The following is a 15,072-nucleotide window of genomic DNA, read 5'->3' as shown; positions in this document are numbered from 1 at the left end:
GACGAATCAGACGAGGATTCTGATATTTTCGTCGAGAGTGAAGATTCCGACGACGAGAGTGACGCTGGGGAGAATGATGCAGATGATCAAGGCGAGGACGAAGACGATGATTCCGAATGACGTATTTAGGTTTAAATAAAATTAGGATATTAATTAATAATTTTTACAAGATATTATACGAAATGCAACTTGTTTTGCCTTATTATGACATTGAAGAAAGTTCCTGTAAAGTTTTTTTCTTTTTTCGGGATATGTTTGGTTAAAGGGAAAAAAAAAACTTTTATTTGATTGACTTGTATTAATAGAATTCTATGTTACAGATACACAAATGTATAAATTTAAATCTATCATAATGTAATATTATTGAATCTAAATCAACAATAATAGAAAAGTTGAAGATAATAAAACTTGTTTGACATCTGAAATAAATTATAAAAATAAAAAAAAAATAAGGTTGATGAGTTTGTGTCTATGCCTATGATGGCAAAATTTGGTTCTCACAATTGAATACAATAACATCTTTTTGTTCATATAATATACAAAAAAAAAAAAAAAAAAAAAAAAAAAAAGACGCTCAGCTCAACTTGTTAACTCAATATTCCAAACGCTACACCCAAAAATATACGAAAAAAGGGAAACAACAATTGATTCAACTTTCAGCCAACCAAAACTTTAAACTTGCACTAAACACTAGAAGTAGGAAGAGAGAAAGAGGGAGAGATGGTTCACAAGTCGCGAGGGAAGTTACTGATTTGCCCTTCCTCCAACATATCTTTGTTGTTCAACTTGTAGCTTATTCGTATGCGCATCACAACTGATTTCTGCTCATGAGTCACGAGTGAGTCGGTGATAAAACAAGAGAGTAGTATTCTATATTGAATTATTAAAAATAAATAAATACCTTGCCATGCTGATTGTTGGTGACTCGTAATTTCTGTGTTATAGAGCCACTTGCATTTCCAGGAAGAGTATTACTGCTAGCAGGCTCTAAATGCAGCTGTAGGAACTGTAGATTGTAAATGAGACAATAAGTTAGAATATAAATTTTCAATTTGGGTCCCTAGCTGATTTTTGCAATTTTGGTCCCAAAAAGGACAAAAGTTGCAAGAGATATATATTAATTATAGATATAGGGGGGGAGGGAGGGAGCAGATATGTAATTTAGGTTTACCTTGGGCACTGCTGCCTGGAAGACGAAGTCTGTATAGAGCTGGGAAGACTTGTTTGTGAATTTTGCTTCAATTAGGGTTATCTGTGGACTTCCGGGTTGCTTAGACAGGTTGAACGTTAGGCTCAATGCACCACTCTCAAATGCAACAATTGGTGGATATGTCCGCCCATTCTCCTCTTCTTCTGTTCAAAAATAAAATATTATATCCTTGCTTTGACTTAATATATTTATCAAGGAGTACATACATGAAATAGGGGTTGTTTCATTTTCACTTAATTTGGATTTTATTACTTAATCAGGACAGAATCACTTAATAGGTTTTCCCTAGATGTATCAACACACTAACCCTTTTACCTTTCTTTTTCCCTCCCATTGGCTTAAAATTGATGGATATTGTGAAATTTGTTGTTTGGAATGTAAGGGTAAAATGAACAAGAACGAGTCACGAAACTTAGTTTATTTTATTTTTTTCCTAGCAGTGTGCTGTTATTTTTTAAGCATCATTTACCTGGATCGAAAAAAAAATATATATATATATATACTTACTAGGTGTTGGTGGTGGTGGTGTAGTAGGATTTGGACCAAATCCGTCTAATAGATCCATCATAGGGGAAGCGCCAGGTGTAGGTAGAGACGAAGAAAGAGTATCCAAAGCACTAAAAGGTGAGGGTGAGGCTTTATTATTGTTATTATTATTATTATTATTATTATTATTATTATTATTATTAAGTTGGGTCAAGGATAAGAGATCAGATGTAGATGAGCTTTTTTGAGTAGCAGGAGCAGGAGCAGGAGCAGGAGCAGGTGGTGACCCGCTTGACAATAGATCCAGCAGAACATCTGTACCACTTTTATGCCCATGCATTGTATTTCTACCTCCTGAAATCAAACACATATCAATATTAATATCTAATCTCTATATTTTATATTCATTTTTCAAATGGTACACCATTCATTCAATTCATGCTCTGATTGTTATTATAACATCAAATTTTAACTTTTATAATAAAAACTAAAAATTTAACCTGATTGTGGCGAAGAAGATGAGATGTCAGCACCAACACCAAGAAGGTCGTGAAGAAAATTGGCACCTGAAGAAGAGTTAGGAGGTGGTGGATGTGGATGTGGATGTGGATGTGTAGGTTCATCTACACCAAGATCCAGCAAGTCTACTAGAGGAGCATCAACTATTTTAACAACCCCATTCGGAATATTATTAATCCCTGATGTCGAAACACCTGAACCTCCTCTTCTTCCACTGTAACTTGCTTCATCAAGAACTGGCATCCTTTCAACCAATGCAGACCTTCAAATCCATTCATTACATATATATATATATATATATATATATATATATATATATATATATATATATATATATATATATATATATATATATCAGCTTAGTTACATAATATTATCATACAAACATACATACATACATACATACATAATCATCATTTCATTTTCATACCTTAAATTCTGATGTTTTCCGATTATGGAATCAAATTCGATTGATCTCTGCTGCAGCTCAAGCAGAAGGCTTCCTTTAGATTGATTCACAATGTCTTTTATTCTCCTACAAAAATCAATAACCACTATGATATGATACCACCATATATATTATATATTTTTAATAAACGAATTTTTTTTTTTAAATAAATAAACTTACTGTGAAGAAGAAGGGAAACGTGAAGACAGTTTTAACAAAGCCATCAAACACATTGCCCTGGTTGTAAGATCAGATGTGTGTTGCTTGATAGCAGCTTCTATAACATCAATTGCATCAGACTCCGTTACCTGTCATATCAATCAACAACAACTCTTCTCAAGTTTCAAGTTAAGTTAAACATATAGATTTGGGTGGGGCATTTTGGGTATTTCAAACTCAATTTATGAAGAAACAAACTCACAGTTATAGGTTCCTCGATATCAAGCATTCCAACATTGTTTACCAATAAATCACCGTATTCTCCAATGCACCATACTGCTACCCGGACTACAGCTTCCTGTTTGAAAACACGTAAACAACATATATATACGAGAGGGCAAAAACGTCCAGTAAGATTAGACAAAATATTTTTGTTAAGATTCATGGTACCTGATCACATGATGTTTGGATTGCTCTATAGAGTGACCTTACTGTATATCCATGGAGGTTAGATGAATTGGTTATCACAACAATTAGAGCATGCCACACTTCATCCTTTACATAATTTCCAGCCTAATAAACATTCATAGTTTTTTTAGTATTTCAGTAAGCAAATGCAAAACTAATCCCAATTTAAACATACATTGAAGATTAAATAAACTATCATTTGGAAAACTACTACAAAAGTACATACGGACCTCACAAAGAACCTTGAGCATCTGATCAATGTACCAAATTTTCTCTGGGGAGAGCCTAGAAGAAGAATGGAGTGGAGATTAAAATGAGAAATGCATATGATAAATGATAATATTAGTTATTACAAAAATACCCTTTTACTTACTTTTCCACAATGGAGCAAATTTTTGCAGTAAGATCTCCCTTGAAGTCCTGGTCACTTACTACCAGATAATCAATTAGCTCCTTGGTCAAAGGTTTTACGTTGTTCTCATTGACCAGAAGATACACAAGTTCCAGGGCTCTTTTTCGAATTGAAGCATCTGAATCCTGAATAAAAAAGGAGCACTTACTGTTTATATATATGCAATTGTGCAGTATTCAAATCCAATCATCATTATATAAATCATAAATGTTACTTTTAGTTTACAAATATTACCTTGACACATTCCAAGATTGTTGCGCGATGTCTCTGCACTGCTTGACCATCTATTGATATTGCTTTCATCAGCATGTTTAATGCAACATACCTGCCATAATAATAATATTCAATTGAAAGTAAATCATTTCATTTTACAATTTACATCAAGACTGACTAGATATTTACTACCATGCATGGAAGAGGGAGGAGATGCTTTACCTGATATTATTGTCACGGTTTGATAAGAACCTCCCCAAAATATTGATTGCAAGAACACGCAAGCCACCACTATCTTCAATGCTCATAATAGTTTCTACACATTCATAAAGGATAGCATTCCCTGCATTCTTGTTTGACTCTGTCTTTGTTGCCACCTAGACATTATTCATGAATTACAACTTATGATTTTTGAAAGCAACAGTCAAACCAAACGTGTATGTAGATCAATGACTATAAATAAATCCCATATTAGATGGGGTTTACTTTAGGTTGAAATCCTTCATCCAACTATTTGTTGTGTACACATTTAATCACCCTGGATTTTTTTAAGGTCACTAAACTTTATTTTAATAAAATCTCACTTGTAGGTCAAATATAGTTGGTTATTAAACAAACAAATAAAAGTATATTACTGTTGCATGTATTTAACCTATGATTTATGTATTTTCGAAAGCATAAAAATAGTATATATGTGAATAATAATAAAACTATATATTAAAAACCAACTATTTGCTATCAACATTTGATCCCTATAGATTTTTCTGTTCATCAAAAGTCCTTAGAAAACTCTTTTTGTTGTACTTATGGAGGATTTAAAAAGTTTAGGGAGCCTATGTGTAGAAATAAATCCAGAATGACCAAATGTATACACAGTGAATAGTTGGATGGAGGATATCAACCTAAACCTTATTAGATATCATATCATTGACAACTTAACAAGATATCACATAAAAGATGGAAGCTGACCTGAGCAAGGACATCATTCATGAAATCACTAGCATCAGCATCTCCATGACCCAAGATCCGTAAAATACGGAGTAATCTTATTTGAAGAAAAGGATCCGAAATCCCAGAAATATCATATTCAGGAGCATATGGACTGTTCACTGCATCCTTCAGAACTTTTACTATGCCCTCTGTGCATTTCTAGATAGAGAATGAGAAAGAAACAAAAAGGTCAATACACCTTCCTAAAATATTCACAAACTCCAATCAAAATATCAAAAAAGTAAAAAACAAGGCCAATATACCTTCCTAAAATATTCAAGGGCCTCTTCACTGACTATACACAAATCTGCACAAAGCTGGATTGCAGTTAAAAGAACTCCATGATGCTTTTCTTTGAGTAAGGAAGCAACAGGGTTTACAAAATTCTCTGCAAGGTCAGGGACTTTCTTTATAATCCTTATAGAGCATAATGCTGCCTGTACATTGTAAGAATGTAGATAAGTACAACATATTGTGGAAATATATGAAAAATTATTAATGGTGTCAACACAATTCAAAGATAATGACATTTCAGAAGGATATTTTCGTTGACTTACTTTCTTGCGAACATTTGGATCTCGAAATTGCAGCAGCCTTTCAACTTCAGGTGCAAGATCACGAGCCATTTCAGCAGAACTTATATTGCCCAAAGCACAAAGAGCCAGTCCTACAATATACTGGTTGGTATGATTAAGATCTCTGCAAAATGACAATGGATTTTTCATCAACTGGAAGTCCACAATCTAAAAAAACAATACTACTAAAGGGTAGGTGCATACTGCTTTAGTGAATTGGTTACTAGCATCAAAACTTCTTGTCTTTCATCAAGAAGCAGCATGAGTCCTAGATATCCTATTCTCTTCTCTGGAAATCCAGGAGCTGCAATTAACTTGAGGCATTCCATTTGACCAAAATGTGTAGGATACCCTAACATGTGAATGAACATGAGCTTTGCCAAATTACGGTGTCTATAATCATTGTCATTGTCACTAACTGCTGCACGAATAGAAGCACACTCCTTTCTAACAACAGCACGTTCCTCTGCTGCAGTTTTACAGGCACGTATTGCCCGAATCATGTCCCTGCAAAGGAACAATAATCATCATCTCACAAGCTAACCAATGTCATGTAGATATAGGCACAAATCACAATCAACTTCAACTTGAAACTAATGTAATGTTAATATTGTAAATGGGTATGAGGACAAAATGAATGTATTGTGTTTTGTTAGTTATCTCCCCCCATTGAACATGTGCACATATTTTGAAGTTGGTTTTACAGTCATTCCTCCTCATTTTCTATGCTTAGAAGATTAGATACATAAAGAAATAATCTTTGAAGTTGAAGAAATTATATTGAACATCTTGGTAGATATTAGATTTCCCTCATAACATGTCTACATCTAACGGGGTGTCTGGATGATGTGCGTTATCAAAGTGATTATGATGACTTGAAGAATTCGAATCAGGATAAATAATTAGTCAGATTAAAGTTAGGGAAAGTTGGGAAATCTTACAATTATTGAAGTAATCAATTTTCTTAAGGTATTCTACTCGGCCGCATGTTTAAAAACCCCATAAGTATCCTTCCAGATTAGTTGCATTAGTCCATTATGACTCTTCTTGGTGGTTGTAGTTTGTGTATTTTAGTATTTGTAACAATCCATTCCACAAAGGTTGTGATTGTAAAATGCTAGCAGAATATGATCCCTCAGGTGGTTGATTATCAAGATATGTAATTGATTAAGTGGCTCTACAGCCTTAGACGTTACAAATTATATGAGACCATTGGCCTTGGGTTCAAGCTTTGCCCATCCACTTCTCATCTATGGACTCCATAAGTATATTAAGGAAAATTCTGCTGGACTGATAATGACACTGAGAAATGAAAGCTAAAGGAGCGAATGACGAATGGGATCGCTTAGTTGGATTCAGTAAATTGTATGGTTCTAATCTTCTAGGTTTGCATTCTTGATAATAATATTGTGATTAAAGGGGGGCTAGGAACAATTACCCACCATTGTTTTAGTTCATTTGGATGTTTACAGACAGACTTCCTACTTTGGTCATTACGCTTTTCATTCACTATGTTCTTAAGATATTAATATCTCCCTCGTTCACAGTGTAACATCTTAAACATTCTTGTAGCTCATTATAGTATCGAACACATATATGAGATGAGACCAGTTCCTACGCACCATAATTCAATTAAGTTACTAAACGAAACCATTTCATATACTCCGATCAGTAAACAACCGCACACTAACATTCAATTCAGAAAACTCGAGATCACAGTCACTCGAATTAGGTCAATTTTCGATTAAAAGAAAGCAACTTACCTTAGACGCGTCCCAGACGAGAAGGGATTCATGACTGGGTTCGTTTGGAAGCCACGAGAGAGCTCGACCAGATCCAGATTATAGCAGAAGACAAATATATAGAGCGATTGCGTATATAATTATTATTATACAAGCTGAGAATCCAGTCGAGATCTGGGGGAGATCAACTACGGTGATCTGTGAAGAGAAATTAAGATCCGAGACTTGATTGATCTCTTCGCGATGATGTGAAGATGATAATGGTGAATCTGAGCATCAAAATTCTTCCATTTTCAGGGTGGGAGAAAAAGATAAAAGATGTGCGAGTATTTGTTGTGGTTTGAAAAGTTTCAGAAAATAAGTACTCAACTGCAATTCCTTCGTATTCTTGTATATATTACCTTACATATTAAATATGGAATTTTAATTTAATAAAATGAAAAATACAATAAAATGACAAGTGGAAAATAGAAAATTTAAAAATTCTAGAAAATGTCATGTGTCAAAATGAAGGAAAAAATGACATGTGGCAAAAAAAACTTTGATTTATTAAGGAGGATTGTTAAAGTCGTTAAATAATTAAAACCCCTTCTCCAACCCAATGATGGGTGTAGCGGGTAAAACGCAGGGGTGTAGCGGGTAAAACGCAGGGTGCTTGATGATCTTTTGTTAACAATTAAATTTGTAAAATTGTAAAATAATAATAATAATAATAAAACGTGGAATGAAATGAAATCTATTCAAGGCGGCTAAGGTTAATAGGGAAAAAAATATATTTAAATATAGTTTTTATTTTTTAACTTATAGCTTATTAATTTATAGAGATATTAAAAAAGATATTAATTTACAGAGGTATTAAAAAATGAGTTTTTAAAAAAAATATGGTTAAGCTTATCTGATGTCTAAATGCTATAAACTTATGTTTTTGTGTTAATGTAAGTATAGGTTAAGGCTATTTAGTTGTCAATATATTTGAATGGTGAAAAAGAAGAGGTAAGTGATTTATCAAAAAGTTGATTTATTAGAGGTTCCAAACAGTTATAAGCTGTTTTTTTAAAAGCTTTTATCTAAACACTATTTTTGACTTATAATCAATATGAAACTGATAATAAGTCAAAAAAAACTTCTTTTTTAAGCTTTGCAAACGCCATCTTAAAGTAGTTTGTAAATCTTGATTTTAAAATTATAAATATTAACAATCATAATAATTGGTAATAGGGATTTTTTATTTACTTAATAAATACTTTTTTTATAAATATGTTTATTTGTTTATATAGTTATAATGGATATTATCAGCTATTATTTGAAAGATAATCTTGTAATAATATGCAGAAAGTTCTATCATATTTCAAGATTATGTAGGACAATTGAACCCAGACATTACATAATTTTATTAATGGGCGTCTTCTTTTATAAATAATGAAACTTATCAAAAACAAAATAAATAAATGAAATGAATTTATTCAAGCTATAGCTAATGGGAACAAAAAGAAATATGTTTAAATATAGATTTAGTGTAGTTTGATTAACAATGATAAGTAATGGTGTGTTTGGGATTGTTTGTTTAACTTAATAATCATTTTTGACAAAACTGTAAAATTGGTCATTGTGGTATTCAAAGAACTTTGGATAGAGTCCAAAATGTTTTTAATTTGCATGGAAAGTCCAAAATCAAGAATTTGCTATGATTTTAGTCCAAAAAATATTGAAAGGACTATTTTGCCCTTCTTATTTCATTTTTGTATTTTTATATTTGTTTTAATACCTTATTAATTAAAAAACAAACAAAAGAAAAAAAAAATGTCGGGTCCACCCTACCTGTAGGTTCTCTCTCTCTCTCTCTCTCTCTCTCTCTCTCTCTCTCTCTCTCTCTCTCTCTCTCTCTCTCTCTCTCTCTCTCTCTCTCTCTCTCTCTTAGATCTGAAACACAGATTGTAAAATATTGATTTCAATAATCTTCAAAAGTTGCATCAAGATACAAGCTTTACAATTCCCACCTCCAAATTTACATATGAACAAAAAGTTTACTATGCTTGAAGGTGGGTTTGTTCTTTACAGATCTTAAAACGAAGAAGGAGAAGGTCAGATCTGAAACGAAAATCATATACAAAACTCTACCCGAAGAACACCGCCTGAAATGACGATGAGCTCCAATGAACACCGCCTGGAACACACCCGATGAATATCACTTGGAACGATGACGAACTTAGGAGATCCACCATCGATGACGATTTGAAGTCAGGGGTGTAACAAGAGTGTCTTCCTCTTATCCCCCCGAGATCCATCTACAAACACCACCATTAACGTCATTTGGTTGTAGTATCAACAAAAATCTAGATCTGTTTGTGGTTAGTGGTTTTCATTTCCTGCAAACATAACCCAAATTTATTGCTTCTTCTTCCCTGGGGAAAGATAGAATACCAGATCGGAATCCACACAACCCAAATAGATGACATCCGATTTCAAACCCAAATACATTGCTTCTTCTTCTGTCAGTTCCATCAGCCATTAATTTATGTATGTTTATGTTAGTAGTTATTCCTAAAAAAGCCATAAATCGATTTCTATGTGTTTATGTTAATCGTGTGCGTGTTTTGTGAGAGTTTAATTTGCAGGTGTTGAAGAGAGAGAGAGAGAGAGAGAGAGAGAGAGAGAGAGAGAGTATCGGTAGTGGTGGGTGTGGACCCAATTCTTTCATTTTTCATTTTTAGTTAATAAATTATTAAAGAAAATACAAAAAATACAAAAAAATAAATAAAAATGGCAAAACAGTCTTTTCAAGTCCTCTATGGATTAAAATCAAAGGAAATTCTTGATTTTGGACCTGTAATGAAAGTTGAAAACTTTTTGAACCCTATCTAAAGTTTTTTGAATACCACAGGGACCAATGTACAGTTTTGTCATATTTTTTATAAAAGTATTTATTTACTTACCTAGTTATAATGGATGTTGCCGGTTATTATTTGAAAGAGAATCTTGTAATAATAGTATTCTTATCTTATGCAGAAAATTCTATCATGTATAGACATTATGTCAAACAATTGAACCGAATAAGATCGTACCATCCTATTAATTGTTGTCTTCCTTTGGGAAATAAAATTTATCAAAAACAAAATAAATAAATGAAATGAAATCTATTCAGGATATGGTTAATAGGAAAAAATATATGTTTAAATATAAGTTTAGTGTAGTTTTCAATTTTTTATTTGAAATTATGAATATTAACAATGATGAGTAATGGCAGTTTGGAATTGCTTATTTAATTTAATAAATATTTATTTATAAACATGTTTATTTGCTTACTAGTTTAATATTAGTGGAAACCACATCTAAGAAAGAACTTTTTTAAGTTCCTTAGTGGGTTCTGGAAGGAACTTTTTCAAAAACTCGGTACCCGCCTCAAATACTCCACCGCCTACCACCCGCAGTCCGATGGGCAAACCGAAGTGGTAAATCGATGCTTGCAAAGTTGTCACAGGTAGTCCAGACCCCGGAACAGTACAAGTGGGTGACTAAACTAATTGGGTTTGACTTCCAAATCTTTTATAAGCCAGGAAAGGAAAACCAGGTGGCGGACGCATTAAGCCGGGTTGAAGATGCTAACTTACTAGCACTCTCCGCTACTAGCCCTACGTGGTCACAGGAACTTAGAAACTTCTATCAATCAGACTCAGGGCAACAACTCATCACCAACATGCTGGCTGCAAACAAAGAGTTTCAGATTCGCGACCACTTATTATACAAAGCTGACAAACTTTTTGTTCCTGACATCCCAACCATCCGTCACCAACTGCTGGAGGAGTACCATGCAACACCCCTCGGGGGACATTCCGGAGTAGCAGCGACAATCCGTCGCCTATCTGTTACGTTTCGGTGGCCTAAATTAAAAGAAGAAATCCGCCGGTTCATTCGAGAATGCAAGGTTTGCCAAGAGACAAAATATCCGACCCACAAACCCTATGGATTACTCCAACCGATCCCGGTTCCACTACAAGTATGGAGTGATATCTCCATGGACTTCATTACACACCTTCCACCATCTGGGGGCAAAACGGTCATCTGGGTCATTGTTGACCGCTTTTCCAAATTTGCCCACTTCAGTGCCTTACCCACCAAGTTCACAGCAGCATGTTGACCGCTTTTCCAAATTTGCCCACTTCAGTGCCTTACCCACCAAGTTCACAGCAGCATCACTCGCCAACATCTTCCTGCAACTGATCTACCGCTTACATGGGCTGCCCAAAACTATTATATCGGACCGAGACCCAATCTTTCTTAGTGGGTTCTGGAAGGAACTTTTTCAAAAACTCGGTACCCGCCTCAAATACTCCACCGCCTACCACCCGCAGTCCGATGGGCAAACTGAAGTGGTAAATCGATGCTTACAAAGTTACCTAAGGGCCTTCACCAGTGACGAACCACGAGCTTGGACAAAATTATTGTACTTGGCGGAGTATTGGTATAACACATCCCACCATTCCGCCATCAACATGACCCCTTTCCAAGCCCTTTATGGCAGACCCATTCCCGACCTTAACTGTTATGTACCAAGTGGCTCATCCTCCCCCACCATTGAGATGACACTAGCTGAACACGCAAGGGTACGCACCATGCTTCGTGACAACCTAAGAAGGGCTCAACAACGTATGGCTGACCTAGCTAACTCACATCGCTTGGATAAACAATTTGCCATTGGAGACATGGTTTATGTGAGACTAAAGAATTATCGGCAACAATCGGTGCAGAACCGCCCATCAAAAAAACTGAGCAAACACTTCTATGGACCATATAAAATCCTGGCCAGAATTGGAGCTGTTGCCTATAAGCTGGAGCTGCCACCAGGGTCGCGCATTCATCCCGTGTTTCATGTTTCACTTTTGCGACAAGCATTCGGCAACCCAACCCCCACCCCGTTACCAGAATTTTGCAATCGTCTAGAGCTCGAGGACGAGCTCATTATCGAGGAGGAGGCAGTTGATACAGGCCTGCTACACGATCCAGTAACCATGAGCCCAAGCCAGCCACCACTGGAACGACCCAAAAGACCCAAGAAAATACCTGCCCGATTCCTTGATTGAAAGCTGTTGAATGAGTCCTGCATTGCATGGTTTTAGGAGGAGGACTTAGTCCTTTCTCAAGGTCAAATAATGTGAGCTAGTGCTCCACGTAGTAGAGTCCATGTTTCCCTTTACGCATGCATTCCTTTTTTTTAGCAAGTAGTTAGTTCTAGTCTTTCAATTAAATTGTAATGTTGCATGAGGAGGAAATTAATCAGAAAATTGTTCCAAAAACTTCATGTGTTCTTCCCTCTTCTCTGAATTTCTTGGAGCCTTACCCACTCAACGGGTTACTATCATCAAACAAGTTTTACTATCTTCAACTTTTCTATTATTGTTGATTTAGATTCAATAATATTACATTATGATAGATTTAAATTTATACATTTGTGTATCTGTAACATATAATTTTATTAATACAAGTCAATCAAATAAAAGTTTTTTTTTTCCTTTAACCAAACATATCTCGAAAAAAGAAAAAAAACTTTACAGGAAATTTCTTCAATGTCTTAATAAGGCAAAACAAGTTGCATTTCGTATAATATCTTGTAGCGATTATAAGTAATCAAGAAAATATATTTAAATACTTTATGTCTTCATAGATTAAAAAAAAAAAGTTGAATTCGGAATTCTTTTTTTGATTGTAGCGATTATAAGTAATCAAGAAAATATATTTAAATACTTTATGTCTTCATAGATTAAAAAAAAAAAAGTTGAATTCGGAATTCTTATTTTGATTGTCATTTATTTTCATGCAAGCACTATGCTTACGAGTTACGGGAGCCCAAGGACGCAAGCCAGCAACCTTTGTCCTTTGGAATGAAAATTATTTTATATATAGCATGTAAATGTATGTTTTATTTTTGGTTGAAATACTTGTTTGAAAAAGAAAAAACAATTCTTAAATGATTTTATGCAAATTACATAAATATTATTAATATCGTATCAGTAGTATCGTTTCAAAGCACATCATTATATATCTAAAATGCAACAAAATAATAATAAATAAATAAATAAAAACCAAAATAAGTCAAAACAAATGATCTTAGCAAATTTTGTATGATTACTATAAAACAGAGATATTAATTTAAAAGTAAAAACAATATAATAATTTATATATATTACAATAATACAATTATATATATATATATATATATATATATATATATATATATATATATATATATATATATATATATTTATTGATTCAAGTTTAATTGCAATTTATTGTGAATGTGTGTATTTTTTGTCCTTTTATTTATTTAATAAAATTAAAAGGGTTGCTTTCTTTTTTTGTTTATGTCCATCAATTGTGAAACAATTTGATTCTTTTGGGGAGGAGGAACAAGACTTTTGTTGACTAACAAACAAAGTTATTATACTGTTAAAGTGTTAATTAATTAATATCCCCAACACCTTCACATGTATGTTTTCTTCAAAAATATATGTTGACGTGAGAGTTATTCTCGTAAATATAAATAATGAATATTAATCCAAATAACAAAGTTGTATACAATTTAATTGATCAGCTTCTCTAACTTTATAACGAAATTTGGTTATTATATCTAGAGTAAATTTCACTAATGGTCCCTATGGTTTGGGGTAATTTGCACATTTGGTCCCTAACTTATTTTTTTAACTCAGAAAGTCCCCACTGTTTGTTTTTGTTACGCCATTGGTCCCTACTGTTTGTTTTTGTTATGCGCTTGATCCCTATCTTACCTAAAAATATTATTATTTAAATAGAAAAAAATAATGGGGTATGTAAGGTAAGGCGAGGGGATGAAGTTGGTGTTGTGTTTATTTAAATAAATTAAAAATCAAGGGAAAAATAGATTTTTTAGGTAAAAAAGAGACCAAACGCGTAACAAAAACAAATATTAGGGACCTTCCGAGTTAAAAAAGTAAGTTAGGGATCAAACGTGCAAATTATCCTAAACTATAGGGACCATTCGTGTAATTTACTCTTATATCTATTTTTAAATAAAAAAAAAAGTTAGGTCTGTTTATAACTTTATATAAAAGGAAGCAGCTCAATGGAAATACGACATATATTATATGTGGGGTAATATACCTTCTTTTTTCTTTTTTTCCCTCCGATGTTTTTTGTCTGCTTATCCTTTCTTCCCAACTATAATATCTTCAAGATACTCAAATATATATTACTGTTTAGTACAAAATAAATAAAAGCTACTATACTTTTAACAATTTTTCTGGTTTAATCATTATACTTCACATATTTTATTTAGATGTTATATTTCTACAATAAGATTGCTTCTTATATTATATTAATATAGTAATTTAATCGTCTATGAATATATACGTCATACTAAACTTGACAACGAATATATTCCCACCGCATTGCTCGAATGCAAAACATAGTTACTATTAAAAACCAAATACATCTCATGCCATCTAATCTTTTATTTATATTTTATATTTTGGCCTATCGTTTTAAATTTTATAACGAAGTTGGCATAACTTTTTTCTTTTTATTATTGTTTTGGTTACCTCACTTTTTAATTAAAAAAAATTAGCTTATTTTTTTAATTTTTATTATGAATTTGATCTCTCGGTTTTCCTTTATGGTCCCTTGCTTTTCTTTTTTATAGTTTTGGCCCAATTTTTAGTCTTTAACGAGATTTGGTTCATTCTTTTACAACTTTCTTTTTATATATTTTAAAAACTTAGTTTTTCCAAGTTTTTACATTTTTTTATAATTTTTTTAAACTTTGTTTATATGTTTATCATTTTTATTTTAAATTAGTTGTCTTTTTTTATTACAAATTATAC

General features: G+C 33.1%; 1 protein-coding gene across 2 annotated transcripts; it reads right to left on the bottom strand.

Annotated features, from left to right (window-relative positions):
• Positions 1 to 399: 399 nt before the first annotated feature.
• LOC111887177 (AP-1 complex subunit gamma-2) lies at positions 400 to 7,575 on the bottom strand. 2 transcript variants are annotated; one of them, XM_023883337.3, is made up of 18 exons: positions 7,244 to 7,575; positions 5,685 to 5,987; positions 5,463 to 5,604; positions 5,169 to 5,342; positions 4,885 to 5,064; positions 4,138 to 4,292; positions 3,937 to 4,027; positions 3,664 to 3,827; positions 3,521 to 3,575; positions 3,273 to 3,395; positions 3,085 to 3,180; positions 2,844 to 2,971; positions 2,646 to 2,750; positions 2,197 to 2,477; positions 1,718 to 2,050; positions 1,172 to 1,350; positions 902 to 1,006; positions 400 to 821 (listed from the first exon to the last, which is right to left on the bottom strand). In XM_023883337.3, the coding sequence occupies exons 1-18, from the start codon at positions 7,273 to 7,275 to the stop codon at positions 726 to 728; spliced, it is 2,742 nt and encodes a 913-aa protein (XP_023739105.2). In that variant the 5' UTR covers positions 7,276 to 7,575; the 3' UTR covers positions 400 to 725. The 2 variants fall into 2 exon arrangements, with proteins under 2 accessions (XP_023739105.2, XP_052626107.1); XM_052770147.1 differs by having other exon boundaries at positions 1,172 to 1,353; positions 7,244 to 7,574.
• Between the last annotated feature and the right edge of the window lie 7,497 nt (positions 7,576 to 15,072).

Source organism: Lactuca sativa, chromosome 4 (genome assembly GCF_002870075.4).
Source record: "Lactuca sativa cultivar Salinas chromosome 4, Lsat_Salinas_v11, whole genome shotgun sequence".
Classification (NCBI taxonomy): domain Eukaryota; kingdom Viridiplantae; phylum Streptophyta; class Magnoliopsida; order Asterales; family Asteraceae; genus Lactuca; species Lactuca sativa.
The sequence above is the reverse complement of the archived record's forward strand: the minus strand, read 5'-3'. Positions and strand labels throughout refer to the sequence as shown.

What these genes read in the sequence shown, in the direction of transcription:
- LOC111887177 (XM_052770147.1), bottom strand. Translation starts at nt 7,275, where the DNA reads ATGAATCCCTTCTCGTCTGGGACGCGTCTAAG. An exon ending in CGTTTCCCTTCTTCTTCACA is followed by an intron (nt 2,751 to 2,843) that starts GTAAGTTTATTT and finishes TGATTTTTGTAG; the next exon opens with GAGAATAAAAGACATTGTGA. An exon ending in CCAACAATCAGCATGGCAAG is followed by an intron (nt 822 to 901) that starts GTATTTATTTAT and finishes ACTCATGAGCAG; the next exon opens with AAATCAGTTGTGATGCGCAT.